General features: G+C 62.7%; 1 protein-coding gene across 4 annotated transcripts; it reads left to right on the top strand.

Annotated features, from left to right (window-relative positions):
- The first annotated feature begins 27 nt into the window (after nt 1-27).
- On the top strand, nt 28-24,803 carry CSF2RB (colony stimulating factor 2 receptor subunit beta). 4 transcript variants are annotated; one of them, XM_070052884.1, is made up of 15 exons: nt 4,014-4,126; nt 6,428-6,600; nt 11,437-11,671; nt 12,403-12,526; nt 12,743-12,933; nt 15,770-15,927; nt 16,001-16,169; nt 16,797-16,932; nt 17,066-17,223; nt 19,876-20,015; nt 20,654-20,816; nt 21,751-21,841; nt 21,995-22,052; nt 22,560-22,663; nt 23,170-24,803. In XM_070052884.1, exons 3-15 carry the CDS (start codon nt 11,599-11,601, stop codon nt 24,209-24,211), a joined length of 2,607 nt encoding a protein of 868 aa, XP_069908985.1. In that variant the 5' UTR covers nt 4,014-4,126; nt 6,428-6,600; nt 11,437-11,598; the 3' UTR covers nt 24,212-24,803. The 4 variants fall into 4 exon arrangements, with proteins under 4 accessions (XP_051701867.2, XP_051701866.2, XP_069908985.1 ...); XM_051845907.2 differs by lacking the exons at nt 4,014-4,126; nt 6,428-6,600 and adding an exon at nt 28-231; XM_051845906.2 differs by lacking the exon at nt 6,428-6,600 and having other exon boundaries at nt 4,001-4,126.
- The last annotated feature ends 281 nt before the right edge of the window (nt 24,804-25,084 follow it).

Below are 25,084 nucleotides of genomic sequence, written 5' to 3' on the forward strand. Positions count from 1 at the left end.
ACTTCCTGTTGGCTGTGCTCTGGTTTCGCTGGGTGGTGGGGGCGGGGCCTCCATGTCTGTGCAGTCCAGCAGTACCGGGAAGGACGACGTGGCCCAGGATCTGGGTGTTGCACAGTAACAGAGAACCTCAAAGTGGCTGCTGCCATACTGTCCTCCCGCTGGCTCCCGGCACCTGCCCCCAGGGGAGGGCACCTGTGCTGAAGCTGGGGCAGGCCAGACCCCCACACGCAGGTGAGAGGGTGGCGCGGACGGACCGAGCAGCCTTGCCCGGATTTGGGCAGGAGGGCCGGCGTAGCCCCTCCCAGCTCCCCTCGGCCCGGAAGGGGATTTCGGTCGAGATTCTGTTGACTCACCTTCTTTCTCAATTTGCTTCTGGCCTCGGGGGCAGAGGTCCCCGCCTCCCCAGCGACCTTCTCAGTGTGAAGTTCACAGCTGGGTCCCTCTGTTGCCTCAGCCTGCTGTTCCTGGGAGTGGCATTCTCTGAGCGGCCGTCGTGGTTGTCAGTTTCAACTGGAGCGGGGAGCAGAGTCTAGGATTTTCGCTTTGCTCTGTTGTTTAATCTGGAAATCTGCTTTTTGTCTTTCAAAAAACATTTATTTATTTGAAAGGCAGAGAGAGAGAGAGAAAGAGAGAGAGAGAGAGAGGGAGAGAAATTGATCTATCCACTTCTTCACTCCCCAAATGGTTGCAACAGCCAGGGCTGGGCCAGGCCAAAGCCAGGAGCTTCTTCTGGGTCTCGCACATGGGTGCAGGGGCCCAAACACTTGGGCCGTCTTCCACTGCTTTCCCAGGTGCATTAGCAGGGAGCTGGATTGGGAGCGGAGCAGCCGGGACTGGAACTAGCATCCATATGGGATGCCAGTGCTGCAAGGTGACATCTTAACCTGCTTTGCCACAATGCTAGCCCCATAAATATATTACCTAAGAAAATAAATAAAAAGACAGCCACATATAAAAGTATTCCATACAAGTGTAGTTCAAGAACAGGTGCGACCCAGTATAGTGGTTCTTCAAGAACGGAAGCCTAGCTTTCCTACACGGTCCGCAATCCCACGTCTGGGTCTACACCTGGAAGAAGTGAAGCAGGTGCCCAAGCGGATGGCGCCCATAGGGAGCAGCGTCGGCCAAAAGGCGGGAGCCATTCACGAGTCCCTCAGCCAACGGGGAGCCAGACAAGACGTGGTATAACCCCGCCATGGACAATCGTTGAGTATTAAAAACAAACGAGATTCCGACCCTGGCTACAAGTCACAGGGGCTCTACGAACAGTGTGCCCGGTGAGATAAGCTGGAGGACCCACAGGGACAGCCCCCGTAGGCGTCCGTGGGATGAGGGGCCTGAGCAGGATGGTGGGAGGAGGCAGACAGCAGAGTGGCGGTCGCCAGGGGCTGGCGGAGGGGACATCAGCTAGGCTACACCATGGGCCTGGGGACTCAGGGCCGGATGATGGGGCGGTTCTGCAGGGGAATGGAGGCAATGGCCCCGCGGAAGTGTGAATGGGCCGAGGCCACGGGCCTGGACCTTAATAACGGCCAGTTGTGTGTTTTCTGGATTTTACCACGGCTGTCTAAAAAGCAGGCACAGCGGATTTATGGAGAGAGAAGGTGATCTCTGAGAGACAATGACAGGGCTAGGGGAGACACGAGGGGCCTTCGGGGGCCTGGGATGTCCTTGCGTGACCGGGCGCCGGCTCTGCAGGCGTAAATTCGATGCATAAACACTCCCTGCACGGCACAGGGAGATCCGTGCACTTGGGTCCCGTATGTTAAATGCTAACACAAGAGCAATTTCCACAATCAAGTCAGGCAGGGAGGGGCCGAGGACTTCCAAGCAATCGTCCCAGAGCCCGGAGCTGAGAACGGCAAGGCTCCCAGGAGCGGGGCAGGGGCCCCACGTCCCCCACCCCTGCGTCACAGCCAGCACCCCAGGGACCACAGCCCCAGCCGCCCCTGGACCCTTCTCCCGCCAAGGCCCCCTGGGGGGCTTTCCTTGGTGTCGCTTGTTTTTATGTCACTGGGAAATCTGTCTTTTAAGGCTGAGCAGGCCCTGTCCCAACGTCCCCTGTCAGCCTCCCCCCAGGGACCCCCAGGGAGGCGCACCTCTGAGCCCCTGAGGAAAGGGTGTCACCGTTGGTGTAGGAGCTCAGTCAGGCCAGGGAAGAGCGCCGGGCTGCCAGGGAAAGCACCCAGCCCCAAGGGGCAGGACTGGGCCTGCGATGACCACAGCGGCGGCAAAGGAAGAGGCCACAGCGAGAACGGGCGCCTCCTGGGCTGCAGCTGCAATGCGGGCCCTGGAGTGCATGGGGGCAGGGGGCGGGGGGACACGGCGGGGGAGAGGCGGGGGGGCGCTGTCAGTGAGGAGAGAGAGTCGGCAGGGTCCCCCCACCCCAGGGACACCACCAGACACAGACCTGGGCGTGGAGGTCCCTGGGCTGGGGATGTAAATATGTGAAAGGTCATGACCACAAGTCCCTGGAGACATGGCCTGGCGCCGCCAGCCCCGGGCGCCGGGGTGGGGACAGCTGCCTTCCTCAAGAGGCCACAGAAGGCCGCACCGCCCGCCCGCATCAGGCCTGGAAAACCAGGCGGGACTGGGGAACCACGCGTGGGGCTTTTAACAATGTTTATTTATTCATTTCAATTTTATTGGAAAGGCAGAGTGAGCGCACCCGCGTGCGCACAGTCCAGATGCCCCCAACCGTCAGGGCTGGGCCAGGCTGAAGCCAGGAAGTGTCCCTGTGGGAGGCAGGGACTCGGCCCCGTGATGGAGTCCCGCCTCGGCCTCCGCTTCCGATCCAGCTTCCTGCTGACCCCTACGGTGTCCAGCCAGGGCCCGGCCTCATCGCCCGCGGGGTTTCTTAGCCTCTCTTGGTGGGCAGTGGGGCTCAGGCCCTGCCTGGACGTGAAGAGAGGATGCGTCCCAGGCTCCCTGGGGCAGCCCCACAGACACCTGCGCCCAGGTCGGCAGCTCTAGACCCAGAGCTGTGGGCCGGCCTTGCGCCGGGGAGACGCACAGGAGACGCCGCTCCCGGCTGGGCTCTGAGCTCCGGAATGAGCACCACGTAGCCACTGGGGTCCCCTCTGGCCCCGGGGAAACCCCTGCAGCCGGGGAGGGACGTCCCGCGGGGCAGGGGTGCCCGGGGGAACACCGGCCCTGCAGCCTCCATTCCGGCTTTCCCCGCCCCTGGCCCTTGTCCCCTCCCCAACCTCCGCACAGCAGAGTCGGGGCTGCTGGGACCCAAGACGGCTGAGCAGGGCCCGTGACCCTGCCTGTCTTGCTTTACCGTGTCGAGGCTTTGTCCAGCGTGGGGAATTTTTGGTGTTCATTTTGATTGTTTGGTTACCCTGTGTTGCAATTGTTGGTGTGCTGATCGCCGTGCTGTGTGGTGCTCCCTTTCAGTGTGGCACCCAAGGGAGCGCCTCACGCACCCTGCCTTAACCCCCCCCCACCAGCACGGCTGTGCTGGGGGAGTCTTCATTTATTCATTCCACACCGGTGCCACGCACTCACAGAAATGGGGGCCAGACCCGAGCCGGCCCTGAAGCAGCCATGCAGTGCCTGACCCAAGACACCGGGGAAGGGGTGAAGGGGGCACCCTTATTGGGGGTTCGTGTGCACCTCTCTGCACGGGGGCAGCCCAGCTTCGGTCCCCTCAGCAGCCCTTCCAGGTGTGGGGATGCCCTGTGAAATTCACAGATTGGGGTCCTGAGGCTTGGAGAAGCTACTTCACTCTGAGAAGCAGTGGACTTGGGAGTCGAACCCAGGACCGTCTGACTCGGAGCTCACACCTGTATCATTATGGCAGACACCTCCCCATGGGGCAGTCAGGGAAGGCTGCCTGGAGGAGGCTCCCCATGAGCTGAATGTGGAAAGAAGCGTAGGACATTTCAGGAGCGCACAGAGTGGGCTAGGAGTCCCCCTGGCAGCCGTGTGCGCTAGCAGAGCGGTGCCGGCCCGAGGGTCCGAGAAGCTGGGCGGTGCTTGCGAAAGGGCATTTGTGCAGAAGCCGGAATCACTCTTCCTCTTTCTGCTTCCCGCTGCCTCGCGACGTCAGCGGCGATAAATAGGAAGCCTGCCAGGCTCCCGGCCGGCCCCCGGGGAAGGCTGCTCTGGCCCTCACTCACAGGTATGGCCCGTCTTCAGGGGCACGGCTGCCGGTGGGGTGGCAGCGGGTGGGGGCGGGGAGGCCAGGAGGAGAAAGGACCGGGACAGCTGGGGGTGTCTGTGGGCAGCCGGGCTCGGGGGACCAGGGGAGGTCAGGGCTTGGCCTCTGGCGAAACTGAGCCGCCCGGGCAGCGAGCGAGTGAGCGGCCAGCAGGTGCACCTGCCCGGGGCTCACACGGGGGCTCAGGGCCCTCGGGCCTCCCTGGCGGGCTCTGGCTGTCCCGGCAGGGGAACTGCTGGTGCGTGGAGGGGGCTCAAGCCAGAGCGTCACGCACTCGCGTCCTTTCCCACTCCACCTCGTCACTACGGCGCGGGCAGCAGTGGCGGCAACCCCCCCCGCCCCCGCCGCCCCGTCCTGGCCGTCTGGCTTCCGATCTGAGGAGTGGGGAAAAGGCAGAACCCCGACTTAGGAACAGCGTGCACTGTGTTGTGAGGGTGCAGTCAGGGAGCCGTGCAGTGCTGCGGCACGGAGCTGGGTGTGGCTTGCAACGCTCACCTTGGACTTGAGAAGGGTCCCGACCCCCACACGCCCAGGGCCCTCTCCAGCAGCCTGTGTCTCTGTTACTCGTGGCTTATTTTTACATTTACTTACTTATTTGAAAAGTGGAGAGACACAGAGAAAAGAGAGAGACAGAATCACCCACTGGTTCACTCCCCAAATGCCCATGACATTGGGGCTGGGCCAGGCTAAGCCGGGAGCTGGGAGCTCACTGTGGGTCTCCAGGGTGGGGGGCAGGGGCCCAGGTCCTGGGGCCATCCCCTGCTGCCTCCCAGGGTGTGCACGAGCAGGAAACTGGAGTTGGGAGCGGAGTCAGGACCGGAGTCGGGCGCGTGGATCCGGGACACATTGTGGCAAACGCCGGCCCCTTACTGATGTTTTTCACTTCGTTGGGTTTTGCCCAGCGGTGTGTATTCCGGCTCCGGCTGTGCTGGCCTGGTGTGCGGCGTCTTGGAGAGTCGTCTTCAGGGGCAGGTGTGGGTGGAAGCGGGCAGGTGTGTGCCCTGCCCCTTCCCCGCGGGTGACAGTGTGGATGGTCTGCTCCCGGCGGTGGGGAATGAGAAGGCCGGGCCTCGTGGCGCAGGCTCCAACCACAAGGGGTGCCATCCTCAGCCCTCCACGTGACGCTTTTCCATTGCCTTGTTCTAATTTCTCCTGTCGGTTCTCCCACTTGGTCATGGTTTCAGAGGCAGCAAACCTTCGCAGGTAGCTCGTCGCCACCCCCCCCCCATCCACCAGCTTTCCTTAGAGTGTGTGACACAGGGACATCCTGCTGTGACGGGGGCTGGCAGGGAAAGCATTGAATGCTGGGAAAGTAAGCACACGAACACCTCCCGTGTCAAACCTGAGAGCGACCCAGAAATACGGAGCCTAACGGACGAAGCCCTATTCCACTCCTCCCCCCTCACTGCAGGAGTCCTTCCAGAATGTTCTCTACCCATGACCCACGCATAGAGTGTATTGCCATGGGATTATAACACACATAATGTTCTAGGTCCTAACTGTTCACTTAAGATCGCTCCTGTTTGGGGCAATTTCCCACCACAAAACACGCAGATTTAACTCATTCCTTAACCCCGGGGAGTAGCCAGCGAGGGTTAGTGTAAGTGCACCCCGTTCACCTACCCACCCCCCAGGCACCTGGTAGACCCCGGGTGGCTCGCTCGGTTTCTGCCGGGGTGGCCGGCGCAGCCTCAGGGCGCCCACGAGGCCAGGTTCCCCTCCAGGGATATCGTCCATCTCATTTCATCCGGTGCAGCAGACGGAAGTCATCTCTCGTCCTTGGTCCCTCGGTTTCCCCCCCTTGCTCCGGGGGAGGTCGCAGCTCCCGGCCACTTGGATTTCGCTTACGATGAACAGGGACGCACGTGCCCGGTCCGTTTGTCTCCTACGTCTGAACGTTCTGAGTGGCTCATTCATTGCCTGTGTTGGTCACTCATTTGTATCTGCTCCTTGTCCCCCTTTGCTCTTCTGTCACCGGCTACACCCCTGCTGAGTCTCTGGGCCGGTAGAGTGCGTCTCTCGTTTTTGGTTCCTTGGAGTCTAGAACTAATTCGCCAAGGCCCTGCGAAGCCCTCCGGGGTTTTCAAGGAAGGCCGAGTCTCGGGGGTAAAGCACAAGGTGGCACTTCCACAGGGTGGGGGGGGGGGGCACCGCTGGCCGCCGGCCTCCGCAGTCCGGGCGATGCCTGCAATTATGACACACGTGACATCCCGTGTCGGGCCCCTCCAGGCCTGACGGTTGTCCGTGTGACCCGTTACACAGGGGCACCTGTCAGGAGGAGCTCACCCTTGAATCCTTTCTGCCGGCTCCTGTTTCCGGTCACCGCGACGACACCTCGGGCGGCCCTGCTTCCTTCTGGAACCTTCGTCCTGGCCAGGACGCGCTCCTCTCTAGACACCGCCGCAGGCTGACCTCTGCCGTTGTCTCTGTCGGGAGTGAGTCTGGGTTTTGCTTCTTTTTTTTTTTTTTTTCCAGTTTTTGTTCTGACTGTTCGCTTTCTTTACACGCTTGGGGGTTTTGACGTCTGTGTTTAGGGCGAGCGAGAAGATGCTGTCGCCCTGCTTCCTCCCTGCTGAAATGCTACCCTCGCCCGGCCTGACCTCTTCAACTTCATTTTCACGTGTTTGAGAGGCAGAGAGACAGAGACAGGCGCATGGGCGCACACACACACGCGTGCACACACGTGCGCACATACACAAACACACATGCGCGCACATGCACACACACTCACATGCGCACACACGCACACACACACCTTCCATTTTGCTGGTTCACTCCCCCAGTGCTCACGGCAGCGTGGGTTGTGCCAGGCCAAAGTCAGGCGCCCAAACCTCCACCCGAGTGCCCCCGTGAGTGGCCGAGACCCCCGCACGTGGCCAGCACCCGTTGCTCCCAGGACGCCCATTAGCAGGACGCTGGAGTCGGAAGCAGGGCTGAGACTCGCACCCAGGCCCTCGGATCTGGGGTGCAGGGAGCCCAAGCCGCTCCGAACCTCTGCTCCAAGCGCCCGACCCTCCTGGCGCCTTTTAACCCTTATGCACTGCGCTTAAGGTGTGCTTCCCCCAGCCCTCGGCTCATCAGCACAGACACAGCCGGGCTCTCCCACAGCGAGCCAGACCCTCGGCGGGCTCTCAGTTCCCCTGCCCGTCCCGGCCTGACTCACAGCCGCCGCCCACGCCACGCCGCAGCCCAGTCCCGCTGCCTGCACTCAGTGCTGGTTACTTCCGGGGCGCCAGTTCTCCCTGACTGGACCCCGAGTCTCCCCGGCGTCTTCGCCTCCCGACGCATGGGCTGGCTTCCTGCCGTGGGATCTGTTTTTCCCGAAACAGATCCTGGAGCCATTTCTCTGGGGGACCTGAAAAGCCTTGTTGCTCGGTTTTTGTTGATCCAAGAAGTTGTTCTTTCCCTGGACGTCACGGCGAACGTGGCATTTGGGGGTTCTGGGTGGAACACGCCGCCCCTCAGTGCTCCTGAGACCGTGGTCACGTGGGCGGCAGCTCCTGCCGCTCCGCCCTTGCTCCATGGCATCTCATCCGTTTGTTTGTTTTTCTTCTGGAAGTTTCTCTATGGTCTCCCTTTTGTTCTCGGAAGACAAAAGGTCACCAGCGGGCGAGTGGGTGTGGCATGAGAAAGGCGACCTTGGGAGCTGGGCCTGGTCGCTCCCCGTGGCTGGTGGCTGACCCAGCACGCTCCTTGAATGACGTCCTCCTGACGTCCTAGAAAAAGCAGTACCTGCGACCCAAAGGGCCCTCGTCCCTCCCCTTCTAGACGGCCGCTCCGTAAAACCCTGTGACGTTCTCTTCCTTTTCCAATTGTACCTGGCTGCGCCCGAAAAGTTATTGGACAATGGAGCCGCAACAACTTAGAAATTAATTTTCCCTTCACCAAGGAGACGAGCAGAGAACGTAACCTTGGGCTGGTGTGGTTGATCCAGAGTGAACAGAGGAATCCAGTTTCCTCTTTGTTTCATCATCCTCATATATGGCTTCCAACCTCAAGGCAACCTCATGGTTCAGAAGGACTGCTGGAGCTCCAGCCATCACCTTTCCAGGAGGGCGGAAATGGAGCCCTTCTGCCTGAGTCGATTCTCCTTTAAAAAAATGTTCATTTATTTGAGGCATGCGGAGACGGACACACAGAAGACAGGTGTGCTGGTTCACACCTCAAATGGCTGGGGCGGGGCTGAGCCGAGGCCAGAGGCCAGGAGCTTACCCCAGGGCTCTTCCATGGGTGGCAGGAACCCAGCTACAGACCCCGCCGGTGTGCAGTAGCGGGAAGCTGGAGTCTGGACCTGGAGCCAGGAATCAAACCTACACCCTCCCATACAGGACACAGGCAGCGTTGCCTGTGTCTCAACCATTGGCCAGCATCCGCGCGGTCAGTGGGGCCGCTGCCCGGCCCGTGCCCCCCGCCCTCACCTCTTTCTGGACTCCCGGGGCTCCTGGTCTCGACTTTTCTGGGACTTTCTGTCTCCCTGCCCGTGTGCCCGTCCTCAGCGCCTGCTTTGTGACCCCCGCTGGGGTGTGCACTATTGGTGGGGGGGGCTGTCTCTTCTCGCAACTCCTCAAACTCCAAGAAGCGTCTGCCTTTAATGTGCGCCCAGGCTGTGCCTCTCGGTGGCTGTGGCTCCTCTGACGCCCCCAAGGAAGCTGATTTAGGTGGCTTGGCCCCGCCCCCATGCGCGTCTGTGGGTCAGCGCCCCCCGTCGGAGCAGATGCGTGAACGTGGCCGACCGGGAAGGACAAGCCTCCTTACCTTGGTTAAGGAGGCACAGTGTAGACCCAGCGTGGGCTTTCCTCTCTGGCTGTGACCCCTTACACCTGTCTCCTTGTCCCTAAGGTGGCCGCGTGTGCAGTTGCAGAAACACCTGCAGAGCCCTGGGCCAGGCGGCTGGCTCAGGGTAAGCACTAGGATCCCATCCCCTCCGTCGCCAATGCTGTGTGTGCACATGCATGCGTGTGCATGCGTGTGTGTGCGCACATGTGGCCGGTTTCTGTGGCTCTAACAAAGCTCCTGAGGCTGGGTCCTTTTGAATATCCAGAGGTGTATTTGATTTATGGACCTGGTGGCCGGGAGTGTATGGGCCTGGGTGCCCTAATTTCTCACTGGGGTTCTTGCCCCCTGCACAGCTAAGAATGTTAAACAGAGACCCATGGGCGTACAAAGTCAGGATGGATTGACGAGCGAGAGAGTAACAAGCATTCACGCGTGGGTGGGGGCTTCCCCATGCTGACAAACGTCCACGACCACCACTGGCCCTGTGTGCAGGGGTGGGGGCGGGGCTTGCTTTGTAACCACCCACGTGCGTGTGTGGAGCCCGTGGGAATCCCTCCCCGGGGCAGCAGGCTCCCTCCAGTTCCTGGCACGGCCACACGGGGCTCCTGGCTGCCAGCACTGGAACCTTGGGGCCCCCTCACCCCACAGCCGATCCCCGGCCTTGCGGAGCTCTGGCTGGTGCTGTGGGTGACGCCCATTCGCGTCAGCCTCCAGTAATGACTTGCTCTCCACTTGGTGGCTGGATCCGCAGCTCCTGTGCCGAAACCTAACCCCGTGTGCCAGGGTATTTGGAGGTGTGGCCCTGGGGAGGTGACTCATGAGTGGCATCAGTGCCCTGCAAACAGAATTCGGGGAGAGCTCCTGACCCCTCCCTCCATGGGAGATTACAGGGGGAAGGCGGCGAGGAAGCAGCCCTGGGCTCCTTGGCCTTGGCCTTGCGGCTCCCAGAACTGTGAGAAGCGAACTTGCCCAGTTTCTGAGCCTCCTGGCCGGTGGCATTGGGACAGCCACGACGCCGGTGCACACTGTCCTCTGGGCCTTCTCCCTCGCTGCGGGTCCAGTTAGTCGGATGAGATCCGGAAGATGTCGCCTGTGCTTCTGTCCCGCGTCATCTCTCTGATTTCCTCTCCTGCTTGGGAGCTTCAATCGCGCAGAAGGGTCCCTTCGATAGCGCAAGTTCCACACGGTTGGACTTTCCACATTCAGGCTTCTAACTGACCCGAGGTCCGGGCCACGCGTGGATGGGATTCAGACTGGCACTCTCTGAGCCGTTCTTCCGTAATCTTAGCTTTTCCACGAGTCTTCCACCCGTCACTTCACACTGCTTCCCACTCCATGCTCCAGAACATTCCTGGAGAAGACAGAGTGTGTTTCCGGACCGTGTGTCCACTGATACACTCTGTGTGTGCATGCGTGTTTGCCTGCGCGTGCGTGTACACGTGTACTTGTGTGTGTGTGCTTGTGTCTGTGTGTACATGTGTATGCAGTGTGTGCACGTGTGTGTCTGTATCTGTGCATGTGTGTATGCAGTGTGTGCACGTATGTGTGTGCACGTGTGTGTCTGTGTGTGCATGTGTGTGTCTGTATCTGTGCATGTGTGTATGCAGTATGTGCACGTATGTGTCTGTGTGCACGTGTGTGTCTGTGTGTGCATGCGTGTGTCTGTATCTGTGCACGTGTGTATGCAGTATGTGCACGTATGTGTCTGTGTGTGCATGTGTGTGTGCATGAGTGTGTCTGTATCTGTGCACGTGTGTACGCAGTGTGTGCACGTGTGTGTCTGTGTGTGTGTGTCTGTATCTGTGCACGTGTGTGTGCAGTGTGTGCACGTGTGTGTCTGTGTGTGTGTGTCTGTATCTGTGCACGTGTGTGTGCAGTGTGTGCACTGTGTGTCTGTGTGCATGTGTGTGTCTGTGTGTGCACACGCATGCACATGTATGGGGTGAGATTTCAAACCACCTCACAGAGGATAAGCAGCCTGGATCCTCAGCTCCAGGTACTTCCCAGGCTGCAAGAAATGAAACCTGAGGAAACCCCCAGGCTCTGCAGAGAAAGGGGAACAGGCCCAGGGCGGTGCTGTGGGGAGCAGGGCGGTAGGTGGAGCTGGGGTGGGGACAGCACCAGGCTCCGAGTGTGGGAGTATGTGAGCAAGAAAGAGAGAGGGGAGGGGGAGAGATCACTCTCAGGGGACGACCCCATGCCAGCCAACAGCACCCAGCACCCCCGCCCCGGCATGTGCAGCGACAGCCTTCCAGGAGCTGAATGCCACACGTGCCTCTCGGGGAACCCCACCTGCAAGGGTGCGGGACCCACAGCCCCCGAGGGGACCCACAGCCTCAGAGGCTGGCAAAGCCCACCTCCCTCACGGCCACGCCCCCAGATGCTGGGGCTCACCAGGAGGGATTGTCCCAGGGCGCCACGCATCACAGCCACCGCCCTGCATTCCCCCCCCCATCTGCTGTGTCCCAGCCCCCAGGTGACATCTCGTTCTGCAGGCCCCACGGAGGCAGTGGCCCGAGGGAAGAATCACGAGAGCTGGGGACATGGGGCTGGCCTGGCCCCCACCTGGGCGGGAACACAAGCTCCCTGGGCAGTGAGGACCCCGACACCAGAACCCACCTGCACCGGGCACCTGCTTGTCCAGAGCTGGCCGGCAGATGGCGCTGACTCCAGGTCTGCTCCTCGTGACCCTGCTGGCTCTTCGCTGGGGCCCCGGTATCGCAAGGGCAGGTGAGTCGGACCGCTCCTTCCCCTGGGGGCCCCATCCTCACTGAGCAGTCTGGGGTGGGGCTCAGGGTCCCCGCTGAATCCCCCAGACCCCCCTGCCGTGCTGGCCCTCCCTCCCTCCGCTTCCCCAGGCCTCCTCACTCTTCCCTCTCCCCCTGGGTGCCCCGCAGAGTCCAGCCGAGTTTGTGTCCATGTTCCAGGGGGCATTGGAGGCCTCAGCTCCAGGCTGCTGCTGCAGCCTTGCCCCAACCATGCTCCTGCCTCACCCCAGCCACCTCCTCGTGCCGGGGGCACTTAAAGACCCCCTCCCCAAGCGCTCCCAGAGAGCGTGGCTCCTGTGTTAGCCGTGGGGACCACAGTCCCTTTGCCCAGACCAGAGCCACAGGCCAGGCCAGACGCCTGATCCACCTTGGGGGTTGGGGCTTTTCTCCAGGAGCAGCGCGTGGCTGGGGCCCAGGCAGCATGCCGCCATCAACTGGGATGGTCTCCTGTTTCCGTCAGGACAGGAGGGGCCGCCACCAGGACCCCCATTCCCGCAGAGCCCCTGTCCCACTTAGGGTCCCCAGGGCCCCCTCTGCCTGCCTGCAGGTGCCTCTGTGGGATTCTGGGAGACTCCTCCCCAGGGCTGGGTGCCCCCAGAGGAGCTGGGAGGGACAGTGTCAAGGGGCCCCGGAGGGAGAGCGTGCGTGACCCCTCCTGCCTGACCCCTGACCCCCGACCCCTGACCCCGGCAGAGACCGTCCCACTGCAGACCCTGCGCTGCTACAATGACTACACCAGCCACGTGGTCTGCAGCTGGGCAGACACCGAGGAGGCGGGCCGGCTGATCAACGTGACCCTCCACCGCCGCGTGGCCCCGTGAGTGGCATGGGGGGCTTCTGTGGGAGGGCGGGGGAGGGGCGTCCCAGGGCCCACCTCCCTGGGCCTGGCCAGAGAGAGGGAGAGGGAGCCCCCCCACCCCGAGGCCACCAGCTCAGCAGTTCTCCCCAGTCCAACCTTCCCAGGCTCATCCCGGCTGAGGTGTTGAATGAGTGACTTCTTCCCTCTGGGCTCATGCATGGCCTCCCCTGACAGGGCCCCCCAGCAGCCGGTGTCCTGCGAGCTCACTGATGACATGCCCTGGTCACAGTGCCCCTCTGCCCGCTGCGTGCCCCGGAGATGCGTCATCCCCTACCAGAACTTCGTCCTCGCCGACAACGACACCTTCTCATTCCAACCAGACAGGCCTCTGGGCGCCCAGCTCACGGTCACTCTGGCCCAGCACGGTGAGGCTGCAGGGTGGGCTGAGGAGGGAGAGGAGGGGAGAGGGCGTGGTCTCCTTGCCCTGGAGGCATTGTAGCAGGTGCAGAGGGAGGTGCCTCAAGCCCCGGCCACGCCTCCCACCTGCCCAGCCACTGGCTCCCTGCTCGGCAGGCTCCCCTCCAAGAAGAGCCCTGCCCAGGGTTCACACGGAAACTGCCCATTTTACAGATGAGGCCCTCAAGGCCCAGAGAGGGCAGGTGATTTCCCAATGCCCCCCCAACAAGCAGCGATGACAGTAACCTGCCCAGCTTCCTGTGGGCCTCCTGCCCGTCAGAGCTGGCGCTCGCCTGCCCGCTGCCTTCACGGAGGGCCCCCAGGGTGTGCGCAGGTCCGCGGCGGTGTTGGGTGCGTGTGGACGATCACTGGGCAGCGTGATGCTTCGTCTGCCTCTGGGTCAGGAAGAAAAGCAGCCAGCACACCAGCCTCTGGGCATCCGAGACCGCGTGGTTTAGACAGAGGCCAGGCAGGGAGGGCAGTGGCTTAGGAACGCGAAGGGGCAGGCCAGTGGGAGGCTCTCGCCGGGCCAGCCCAGCCCCGGGTCTGGTCGCTGCCTTTGGCTGTGGATGCCCCATGGCAGGCAGGGAGGGGCTTAGCCTAGGCCTCTCGCTGCTGGCGGCAGAGCTCAGGGCCACCTGCAGCTCCCTCTAGATGCTGAGGGTGGGGCTCTGGCCCGGGCTTCCTGCCTTTCCCTCTCCACCCACTTTTATTTTTCAGATTTATTTTTATTTATTGGAAAGGCAGACGTACAGAGAGAGGGAGAGACAGACAGAAAGAGAGCTCTTCCAGCTGCTGGTTCACTCCCTAAATGGCTGCAACGGTCAGGGCTGGGCCAGACCCAGGCCAGGAGCCAGGAGCTTCCTCCAGGTCTCCCACGTGGGTGCAGGGGCCCAAGGGCTTGGGGCATCTTCCACTGCTTTCCCAGGCCATAGCAGAGAGCTGGATCAGAAGTGGAGCAGTCAGGACTCGAACTGGAGCCCATGTGGGATGACAGCACTGCAGGCCCAACACAGGCAGGGGGGTTGGGCCACCAGGAAGTCAAGTTCAGGAACACCTGCCGGCTGGAGGGAGCAGGAAGCAGGATGCAGTCCCTGTGCTCATTTCAGACGCCGGCGCGGTGGGGGGTCCCGTGCAGGGGGCGGAGGGCCAGGGTCCCGGGGGCGTCAGGACAGGCTTCCCAGAGGAAGGAGTTCTGCAGCTGAGCTCTCAAGGGAGGGGCCTTCCTGGCAGAGGCGACCTGAGTGCAAAGCCGGCGGTGCACCTGCTGGGAAGCCCCTCCTGGCCGTGCAGCAGCCTGGAGAGGGCGCCCGGCGGGAGGAAGAGGCTGCCTGGGCTGCCCGGCCTCCTGGAGTCTCGGGGCCATGCTGGAGGCCACAGGGAAGCACCGAGGGGGCGCGAGCTGATCAGACCTGGGTGCGAGGAGGCCAGTGGGCGGGGAGCGCCGTGGGCTGGAGCGGCAGGAGCGCAGGGAGGGTGGGGCCCGGAACGTGACCCACGGCCCTCGTACCACAGAGAAGCAATGCGGAGGTGAGCGGGCCATGCCAGGACTGGTTCGCCGGGGAGATGCAATGAATGACAGGATCTACACCATTCATTCACCCCCGCCGCTCCTGAGCCCCACCACTGCCAGGAAAGCAGCGAACAAGCAGGCAGGGCCCCTGCCCCATGGCGCTGTGGCCTGACACAGGGGCGGCCTTGGAGGCAGAGGGAAAGCGTGGCAGTGTAGGGGAGTGGGCACTAGTCCCAGGAGCTTGTGTCCAGTGGGAGGCCATGTCCAGCTGGCAGCAGGCTGGCAAATGGACTGGGGAGGCCGCAGACAAGGGGCACGAGACACAGTTGTGTCTGATCTCGCCGAGGCTCCCACGCGTTCGGTGGCATTGGACATTCCACTTCCTCTCTCGGTTTCTCCACTGGTGAAATGGGCAGGTGGAAGAAAACCTCTCGGGTGGGATGCACAGGCTCTTGTTGGGTTCCAGGCCTGTGCCATGGGGAGCAGCTGAGGGCTCCCACTCCATGGCAGACTCAGGGCTGGGCGTGCAGGGATGGATTAGTAATGCCTGTCCTGGCTGGGGGTGGGCAGCAGGTGGCTTCCGTGCTGTGTATCTGCCACCCTGCATTTCTGACTCCAGCCTCAAACCCTTAACCTCAGCAAGAAGTCACAGAAACTCCAGGGGGCCAGGGGCCACGCCCTCTACTAATGTATCTTCTTGACCAACCCAAGCAATGACGGAATGAGGAGGTTCTGAAGATACATGCATTCATTCATCGGCCTTGCTCCCAGAAGTCACCAGGCAGCTACATTTCCAGCTTGGAGATAGAGGAGGAGGTCCAGACCCAACCCCTGCCTTCCCCACGCCCCTTGTCTGCTTGGGGAGGCAGAGGCAGAGACACGAATCTGCGTGGGGTGGAAGACTTGTGATGGGCTGTGGTGGGACACGAAAGGCACCAGGGATTCTGCCTGGGGAGCAGGCCCCCAAGAAGGTCCCTAGAGGAGTAGACACTTGCCCTGGGCAGTGGCAGTGGCGTGAGACCCTGGGCAGGTGGAAGTGACATGGACAGCAGGAGAAAGTGCCACGAATCACAGCGCCCTCTGCTGGGCAGTGGGGGAATGTCAGGCTCCCAGAGGGTTGAGTCCCAGCCCAGTACAAGGAGATCCGGTTACAGGTGCACAGCCTGAGACCCACAGGGAAGGGGCTCATTCAGGTCACTCCTGATGGGGGCAGCGCTGAGCCTGGAACCCAAGGGCGTCCACACAGAGGGTCAGGCCGGCCTCACGTACCCTTTGCTCCCTGTCCCCTGCAGTCCAGCCGCCCCCACCCACGGACCTGCAGATCAGCAGCAGGGGGGACGGCTTCCTGCTGAGCTGGAGCGTGGACCTTGGCGAGTCCCAGAGGCCCTGGCTGTCCCGGGAGGACCTGGAGTTCGAGGTGCTCTTCAGGCGGCTGCACGACTCCTGGGAGGTAGGCCCCACAGCCCGTGCGGCCGGCCCGAGGGGTCCCCGCGGCACCCTGCAGCGCCCCTCTCTCCCGACAGGAAGCCACCTCCCTCCTGTCCAACTCCTCCCAGGCCATCCTGGGCCCAGAGCACCTCACTCCCAACAGCCCCTACGTGGCTCGGGTGCGGACCCGGCTGGCCCCAGGGGTGGCTTTCTCGGGGCGGCCCAGCGAGTGGAGCTCGGAGATCCAGTGGGACTCACAGTCAGGTAAGGGGGGGGAGGGCATGGCCTCTCTGGGGGCCGGTGGGCTCCTTAGGGGCTCTGCAGATGGGGTGGGGGCGGTCTGAAGTCCACACTGTCCCAGCGTTCCGTCCCCAGTCTCCAAGACCACACACTGTCCCCGTTTGTCCCCTCTGAGCTGAGGGCACGGCTTGGGTGCTTCAGGCCGGACTTGAACCCTGGTCCCCTCTGGCCTGGCTCACGTGGTGTCTTCTCCTGAATTCAGCATCCTTTTGTTACTCAGGAGGCAAGGTTTACCGCAGCTTGTGGCTGTGCAGGGGCCCAGGCTGGTTGAACCCCTGGTGGGGCTGCAGGGTGGCGGGCGGTGGGCCACGTGGGCAGCCAGGGCGTGCTCAGCTTCAGTAGCCCACTAGGACACGCCCACGGTGAGCTAAGGACCTCCCACTGGGCCCACCTCCCAGATGTGGTCAAGTCTCCACCCTTAACCACTAACCTTTAGCATGAGACTTTGGGGACGAGCCCCCGACTGCACAGGCCCTTGGGGGGGGCACCCGCACTGCCATCTACAGCCTAACACCCCACCCTGAGAGAGCTAGGGATGAATGAGGAGGGAATGAGTGATCTCCGCCCCCCCCCCCCCCCCCCGCCGCCCAGGGGACGAGGCCCAGCCCCAGCACCTGCAGTGCTTCTTCAATGGGGCCCACGCGCTCAGCTGCTCCTGGGAGGTGAAGTCCCAGGTGACCAGCTCCGTGTCCTTCGGCCTCTTCTACAAGTCCGGCCCGGACGCGAGGTCAGTGCCTCCTTCCCCATCCTCGCGCCTCTCGGCCTCGCCCCCTGCTGGGCTCCTCCTGTCTGGGAGCCCCGGCTCAGTGCTGCCGAGGGCCCTGGCTCCCGCCTGCCCTCAGCTCGGCTGTGACCCACAGGGAGGAAGAATGTTCCCCAGTGCTGAAGGAGGAGCTGCGCGGCCGCTACACCCGGCACCGCTGCCGCGTCCCCGTGCCCGACCCCCGCACCCACGGCCAGTACACCCTCTCTGTTCGGCCGAGGAGGGAAGAGAAATTTATAAAGAGCTCAGACAACAGTGAGTTTGCCCCAGCCTTCGGGGTGGGTGATCTCGGAGCAGCACCCCCAGGGCTCCTCCCAGCCCCGGCTGCTGGTTTGCTGCTGTCAAAGAAACACAGTTCTGGGGACCAAAAGTGAGCAGAAGCCATTCTGATCTCTTCTGGGTGTCCTCAAGAGGCAATGGGACAGTGACAACAAGAGCAAGGATGCACCTGCTGCCTCCCCACACCCGGAGCCAGGCCCCTCCTTCTCTGTCCTGTCTCCTCCCCCACTGTGCACCTGCTGCCCCCCCCGGGGCCAGGCCCCTCTTTCTCTGTCCTATCTCCTCCCCCACTGTGCACCTGCTGCCCCCTCCCCAGGCCAGGCCCCTCCTTCTCTGTCCTGCCCCTCCTTCTCTGTCCTGTCTCCTCCCCCACTGTGCACCTGCTGCCCCCCAGGGCCAGGCCCCTCCTTCTCTGTCCTGTCTCCTCCCCCACTGTGCACCTGCTGCCCCCTCCCCAAGCCAGGCCCCTCCTTCTCTGTCCTGTCTCCTCCCCCGCTGTGCACCTGCTGCCCCCCCCCCCGGGCCAGGCCCCTCCTTCTCTGTCCTGCCCCTCCTTCTCTGTCCTGTCTGCTCCCCCACTGTGCACCTGCTGTCCCCCGGGGCCAGGCCCCTCCTTCTCTGTCCTGTCTTCCTCCCCCACTGTGCACCTGCTGCTCCCACCACACTCCTCTTGCCTTCTGCTGTTGGATTTTCTCTTTCTGATTTCCAAAGTCCTTCTCTGGCCGATAGTCTCCATTTTCAAAATAAGTCATCAGTGATTCACTTTTCAAGTGCGAGCTGGGGTGTGTGCCAAAAGATTGTAGTTCCTGTAGGTCCATGTGGTCCATTCCTGCTACGTAGCCAAGACTCCGATATGGCAAAATCTCACGGTGACCAGGCTCTTCCATGCAGTCTTCAGGGAATGCCATGGCAGCGGCCAGTCTGTCTCAGTCACCTGGGGTTCCTTGGGGGTCTTGCTCCTTTGGGAGGGGTCTTCATGGGGAGGAAGGATTCTCGTGGCTCACGGGCACGGGGCATGTGCAGTGTGACGCTGGTGTGTAGGACACGGGGACAGATGACAGGCGTTCTCTTTCTAAAATCCCTGCAGAGTTGTCAAGGTATGAGCACACTCCTCCCTTTTTCCGGGTGGGTAGACTGAGGCTCACCGTGGTTGCCTGGCTAACTGGGAGGTGCACAGTGAAGACGGGGCCCATCGTGGGTGGGTCCACGCCCAGTCTCTGCTTTCTCTGCTATTTTGATCCATTTTTTGCCATTATCATGAGCTAGCTGAGGCCAGGTAGCTTGATAGAGAGAGGCTTACTTTGCTCAGGGTGGAGGTTCAAGGGCATGACGCCAGTATGGATGCAGCGGTGGGCGTGCATGTGATGGGGAGATCACACCCCAGATAGGAAGCCAAGGAGCCAGGAGTGACCAGCTGCTTCCTTGAAAAACTCGGGGCTCCATGAAAACCACCTTAACCCCTTCTGAGAGGGGACCTCGCACAGGGCCTCACTTTTTTTTTTTTTTTTTTAAAGATTTATTTATTTGAAAGTCAGAGTTACAGAGAGGGCGGGCGGGCGGGCGGGAGGGAGGGAGAGAAAGAGGGAGGGAGAGAGAATATTCCATCTGCTGGTTCACTCTCCAAATAGGCAGGGCTGGGCCAGATGGAAGCCAGGAATCAGGAGCTTCGTCTGGGACTCCCGTGCGGGTGCAGGGCCGCAGGCACTTGGATCATCTCTGCTGCTTTCCCTAGTCGTTAGCAGGGAGCTGGATGGGAAGTGGAGCATCTGGGACTCGAATCTGCAGACAGGGTCTTAACCAATGCTCTATAGTGCCAGCCCCGGGGCCCCACCTCTTAAAGTCCACCACCTTTCCCCTGCCACTCTGAAGATCAAGGCTCCAGCATGCGAACCTGGGGGGACAGACCCCCTGCTGACCCCAGGGTCCCCTTTGCCTCGTCCAGCAAGTGGGTCTGCCAGCCGGGCCGGCAGCAGGTGGCAGGGCCCTCCCCTTCCGCTTTGGCCACAGCCCAGTGACTGCTGAAGGCCTGCAACAGCCAGTGCCCTGGAGGCTTCCAGGGGAGAGGCCCCGAGAGACGCCCTGGCCCTCGGCCATCTGCCCATCCTTCGGGGGGTGTTGAGCGAGCATGTCCCAGAATGCACCTGGTCTTGGGGGGGCTCTGGTGCAGCAGGAAGGAGACACAGGCGAGGACCGTGGTGACCCCTCCTGAGGAGGCCGCCTTTGCCTCTCGCACAGCTGTCCTTGGGCAGGTTCCTGCATCCTCTGGTGGCCCCATTTCCCCTTGTGCCAGAGATGAGGTTAAGAGATGCCGTTGCTGGAGCGGAGTGAAATAGTCACATCGCATGGGCAGATGTGGCAGCGGCTAGAACCGCATCAGTATTCCGGAAGAGAACCGATCGGTGGTGACCGCGTGGCTTTACTTCACGTGCTAGGAAGACCGGAAGCTTTGGGCCCGCCCCTGCATCTCAGCATCACTCAAGCAAGGGCTGAGCGGCCCCCGCGGATGCTCTGGTGGGGTGGGGGAGGCACGAAGGCCCCGCGACGAGCAGGAGAGGCAGCACGAACCACAGGCAATGTCCCAGGGGAGGGTGGATGTCACTGTCACCCCTAAAAGCCTCCCTCCTGCAGTCCAGATGGCCCGCCCCAGCCTCAACGTCACCAAGGATGGAGACAGCTACAGCCTGCGCTGGGAGGCGGGGAAGATGTACTACAGACACATCGACCACACCTTCCAGGTCCAGTACAGGGAGGACACGGTCGCCTGGGAGGTGAGGGCCACGCTCGTCCCCAGGGGGCCGAGAAACGCTCACCACACTTGTCACCAGTCAGAAGGATGTGGGGACATTTCTTCAGAGGCACCTCCCCCAGACCAAGTGTACAGCCACCGGAGCAGTGCTACTCCTGGGGAGTCGGGGTGGGGCGGGGGAGCCCACCCCAGGGGTGCACAGAGCTCAGGGCAGAAAGCGCCGAGCTGACCCAGCTCTCCAGGCTGCAAATGGAGATGTGGCAGTGGGAGAGGGGTGAGTCAGTGTGGAGCAAGGGGCGGACCGGGCTCCGGTCCAGGAACCCAGAGCCAGGCCCCAGCACTGCGCGCCTGGAAAGGCTTCCATTTGGGTCCAGCCTGCCCACGGGGAAAGCAGGGAGGCCAAGGAGGAAGCAGCTTTGGTGTCAGAGGGCTGCATGCAGACAGGAAGTCCTGGTCTGGTCCGGTCTGGTCCAGTTTGCAGCATTGTGGGCATGATCCCGGGGGCAGGGGGGAGCGTTATCTATGGGAGTGGCCATACAGTGGCAACTGCAGGACTGGGGGGAGCAGGAGGGGCTGGGGACCTGGGGGAGGGGTGTGCAGCTGTGCCCAGTGGCTAAGGGCCCCAGCCATGGTGCACCTGCTCACCACGGGACCCCACAGGACAGCAGGTCAGAGACCCTGGACAATGCCCACAGCATGGCCCTGCCATCTCTGGAGCCCTCCACCAAGTACCGGGCCAGGGTGCGGGTCCGGCCCAAGTCAGGCGTCTACAACGGGATCTGGAGCGAGTGGAGTGAGGAGCGCTCCTGGACCACAGAGCGGGGTACGTCCCCCCGCCTCCACCCCCCTCTCGGGGGGTCGTCCTAGGGGGCCATCCTAGGGCAAGGTGGGCACAGAGATGGGCGCCAGACCCCGCCTCCCCAGGGCCTGCCCCTCCTCTGTGTCTCTGGTCCCTCCAAGTGGCACCGTGTGCACCCAGGCGGCAGGAAAAGCTGGTCCCACAGTGCACCTCCCACCCCCCCGGCCTGAGGCCTCTGGATGTGGCCATGACGCACTCCCCACAGTGCCGGTCGCCCCTCCGTGCCTGCTGGGCCTGAGTTTCCTGTCCCCACGGCATCAAAGGCATCAGGCGCTGACCCTGAGGCCAGGGCGGGAAGGCACGGGGCTGATTTTCTGGGCTCCCCCCCTTCCCAGTCCCTGCACCTGCTGTGTCCATCACCCCCTTCAGCTTTTCCCACGCTGGCCACAAGGTCCAAGGTCCTGGGGCTTCCAAGAGAGTACAGGAGGTGTCACCGGTCCAGCTGGGGTGTGAGCGTCAGGGAGCCGCACCGGGCAGAATGGGGCCCAGAGCTGCACAACAGGAGGAGCCGGGGGCTCCTGAGGGGGCTTTGCCCCCACTGGTGGCTCCACTGGCACGGCTTCCCCATTTCCACCTTGCTAATGTTCTTGGGACTTGGTGGCACCTTAGATGCTGCCTCTTTCAGGAAGTCCTCTGTGACTGTCATGGGCTACCTACATCAATGCCCGCCCCAAGGCGCCTCCTGGTACTGACAAGGATCTAAGCCTCCTGTGCCCTCCCAACACTTTGAACCCTAGGGGGACCTCAGAACTCTGCTCTCCCTGTGTGGCCCCCTCCCCGCCCTGGCACCTCCCCCCCGCAGTGAACACCCAGCGACCTGGGCCTGCACAAGGCAGGGTCCGCGGGGACACTGGGCCGGCCCCAAGGCTGATGCCCCTTTCCTCCCTGCCGCCCCCAGTGCTGCCTGTGTGGGTGCTGGCGCTCAGTCTGGTCTTCCTCACCTTGGCCTTGATCCTGGGTCTGCGCTTCTGCGGCACCTATGGGTACAGGTAAGGGCCCCAGGGCACCTGTGGGGGAGGGTGCTCAGGACCCCGGGGCCAGCAGGGACCACAGAGCTCAGCTTCCTGCAGGCCCTCCTCTGCCTCAGTTTCCCCTCTGTGCCCTGAGGTCTCTGGCCGTTGTCCCCTCCTGGTGTCTTCCAGGCTGAACCAGAAGTGGCAGGAGAACATCCCCAGCCCCGGCAAGAGCCACCTGTTCCAGGTAGGACCCTGCCGCCTGGAGCCTGCGGGCTCAGGGTGCGCACCCGGAGGTGCTGTGGAGCCCCAAGGAGCCAGGCGGCTCCAGGTTGGACGAGGGCTGCAGGCTGAGCACAGATCTAGGGTGGGCAGGGCGTCCCTCAGGTGGAGTGGAGAGGCGGGGACCTGAGGCCAGGGAAGTCTCGGGAGGTGACGGTGGCGTGGCTGCCCATGTGTGGGCATCTGGTGGGGCGTTCAGGGCCGCGGTGGCATGGAGGAGGATGGCGGCCAGCGTGGAGGAGGAACGGGGCGGGGGGGGGGGGGCATGGACACAGCCATAGCCCACTCTGTAGGCCTGGGAGAACAGGGGCCACGTGCTCAGATGTCGCTGACCCTGGAGGGAGCCTCACCCTCCTGACGATGTGGGGAGCGGGGTGGGGTCTTCCCGCAGCCGGGACTCCCCGGATCCCCTCCCCCCCAACTTCCCGGAGACCCCGCACACCCACAGGCACCCATGTCCTTCCTCTTCCAGGATGGCGGCGCAGGGCTGCGGCTCCCAGACAGCACGTGGGCTTTCCCTAGCAAGGGCACCCTGCACCAGGGATCCGGGGGCAGCCGTGGTCCTGAGCCAGTGGGGTGAGTGCTGGGCTCTGTAGGGGGGGGGGGAGTGGAGCCACCCCTTTGCGTGAGGACCCTCTCCGCGCCCGCAGCTCCCTGGGAGACAGCAGGTGGACGCTTGCCCTGAAGAAGGGACAGCGTGATTGGTAGGTTAGGGAGGGCAGACAAGGACTTGACCAGCAGCACGTGGCCTCCCCGCAGCCCCCGCAGCCCCCTGGGAGCAGAGCGCAGTCACTGGCCGGGCCTGGGGGCCGTGCAGGTGCTCAGTGCTCATCCGCGGAGCCTGGATGGCGAGCAGGGCGCACTGCGCAGGCCCCGCGGGTGGGCGGGGCTGAGGACGAGGCCCCTGACGGCGGGAGGTGTGTCCTGCAGCCTTGGCTCCACCCAGCCCTGCCCTGCTCTGTGCTCACCTGGATCCCCGGCTGGGTCAGGCCTTCCAGAGCGCCTACCCCTGCACCCAGCCCCTGCGGAACCAGCTGCCCAGGGCGCTCCCAGCATCTCTCCCCTGCTCTCTCCCTCCACAGGGACAGCGAAGTGTCCCCGCTGAGCATAGAGGACCCCACAGAGGTCCTAGAGGCACAGCCGGGGCCTGCAGCGATGCCCGCCGACCCGAGTCTGCCCGCGACACCGCCCTCCACGCCCCCGCTGGGCTCCGCGGCCACCGTAGGCAGCCCCGTTAGCCAGGCTTCCAGCTTCGACTTCAACGGCCCCTACCTGGGGTCCCCCCAAAGCCGCTCCCTGCCTGACGTCCGGGGCCAGCTGGCGAAGCCACAGACGGATGCGGGGCAGGAGGCGTCCCTGCCGGGCTCGCTGGAATACCTGTGTCTGCCTCCGGGCGGGCAGGTGCAGCTGGTCCCGCTGGCCCAGGTGACGGGGCAGGGCCGGGCCAAGGCCGAGCAGCAGAGGCCCAGCCAGGGGGCCCCAGGGAGCCCCTCCCTGGAGCCTGGTGGAGGTCCTGTCCCCCCGACACGGGCCCAGGGCGAAGGTGGCCAGGACCCCAAGGACAACCCAGGGGCTCTGCACATGGGCTCCGGTTACATCTCCACCACCGACCTGGCGCTCACCCTGCCCACAGCAGCCCTGGCGCTCTCGCTGCCTCCTCCCTCAGACCAGCACCCCAGCCTCTGCCCTGGGCTGGCCGAAGAGCCCCCTGGAGCCTCAGCCCCTGGGAAGCCAGAGTTTGAGGGCTATGTGGAGCTCCCTCCCACCACAGGCCTGCACCCCAAGTCCCCTCAAGCCAGCAGCCATGTCCTGAGCCCCACGGAGCCCTGGGGGGATGTGGCCCCAGCATCCCCCCACTCCAAGGGGCTCCTTGTCCTCCAGCAGGTGGGTGACTACTGCTTCTTCCCTGACCTGGGACCCGGGCCTCCCTCACTGCGGAGTAAACCCTCTTCCCCGGGACTCTGTCCTGAGACTGGGGACCCCGAGCAGGTGTTGGGGGACAAGAAGCCCCTGTGCCCGCCCGTGCCGCAGGTGCCGGTCATTCAGCTCTTCAAGGCCCTGAAGCAGCAAGACTACATGTCACTGCCCCCCTGGGAGGTGGGCAGGTCCAGGCAGGTGTGCTGACCCACCCAATCCCCTCCCCAATATCTCTTCGCCCCTAGCCCTGGTCCTGCCCAGGCATTTGTCTTCCAAGGTAATTTATTTTTAGGCTCTGAGTTATTCCGGTTCGCCACAGGTCCTCTGCCCGCCTCCCTCGCCTTATTTTGGTTAGCAGCTTTCCTTGCCAGAGTCCTCCCTTTTTCCCCTCTCCGACAATTTTGCATTAGAGTGAGGTTGGGGCTGGAACTGAGCCAGGGCTGGGAAGGAGGCAGTTTTGAGACTTGGGTGGGCAGCCGGTTCCCCAGGAGACAACCAAAAGCAGAGAACAGTCTGGAACCCATGCCGGCTGCACACGGGTCGGGGAGACCTGCTGGACCAAGCAGCACCGGGCTGTAATCAGAGGACCCGCACGCACGTGTGCATTAAGACTTGGAGCCTGGTGGGCCGGGCCATGCACCTGTCCAGAAAGAACATCCGGGTCCCGGGGCTGTGAGTCTACATGGGGACCCGCTGTGGGCATTATTATGTTTCTTTCAAATCTCCGCCTTTCTGGTTCACAAAAGAAAAAAAAAATCCGTGGCATTAAATTGATGTTATTTGCATTATTTGCTCGCAACCAAGTCTGTATGTGTGTTGTTGTGTCTCTTGCCCCCACAAATGTATCCCTCTTTCCTAGGGTCCTTCAAGTCTATTTGGGGGTCTGGAACAAAAATACCACAGACAAAGGAGTTTATAAACAACAGGAACTGATTTTCCGGGCTTTTGGAGGCTGGGAAAGGCAAAACCAAGATGCTGTCCACTCAGGGTCTGGTGTGGGTGCGCTTGCCCGTAGGCAGTCTCCTTGCTGAACCTCCACGTGACACAGGGACAAGGACCCTCTGGGGGTCTCCCTCATCA

This window comes from Oryctolagus cuniculus, chromosome 11 (genome assembly GCF_964237555.1).
Source record: "Oryctolagus cuniculus chromosome 11, mOryCun1.1, whole genome shotgun sequence".
Lineage (NCBI taxonomy): Eukaryota > Metazoa > Chordata > Mammalia > Lagomorpha > Leporidae > Oryctolagus > Oryctolagus cuniculus.

Bases quoted from the DNA above. Each gene is read 5' to 3' on its own strand.
- CSF2RB (XM_051845907.2), top strand. From the start codon at position 11,599: ATGGCGCTGACTCCAGGTCTGCTCCTCGTGACCCTGCTGGCTCTTCGC. The intron at 11,672-12,402 runs GTGAGTCGGACC...TGACCCCGGCAG, and splicing joins CCCCGGTATCGCAAGGGCAG to AGACCGTCCCACTGCAGACC. The intron at 16,170-16,796 runs GTAAGGGGGGGG...CCCGCCGCCCAG, and splicing joins CCAGTGGGACTCACAGTCAG to GGGACGAGGCCCAGCCCCAG.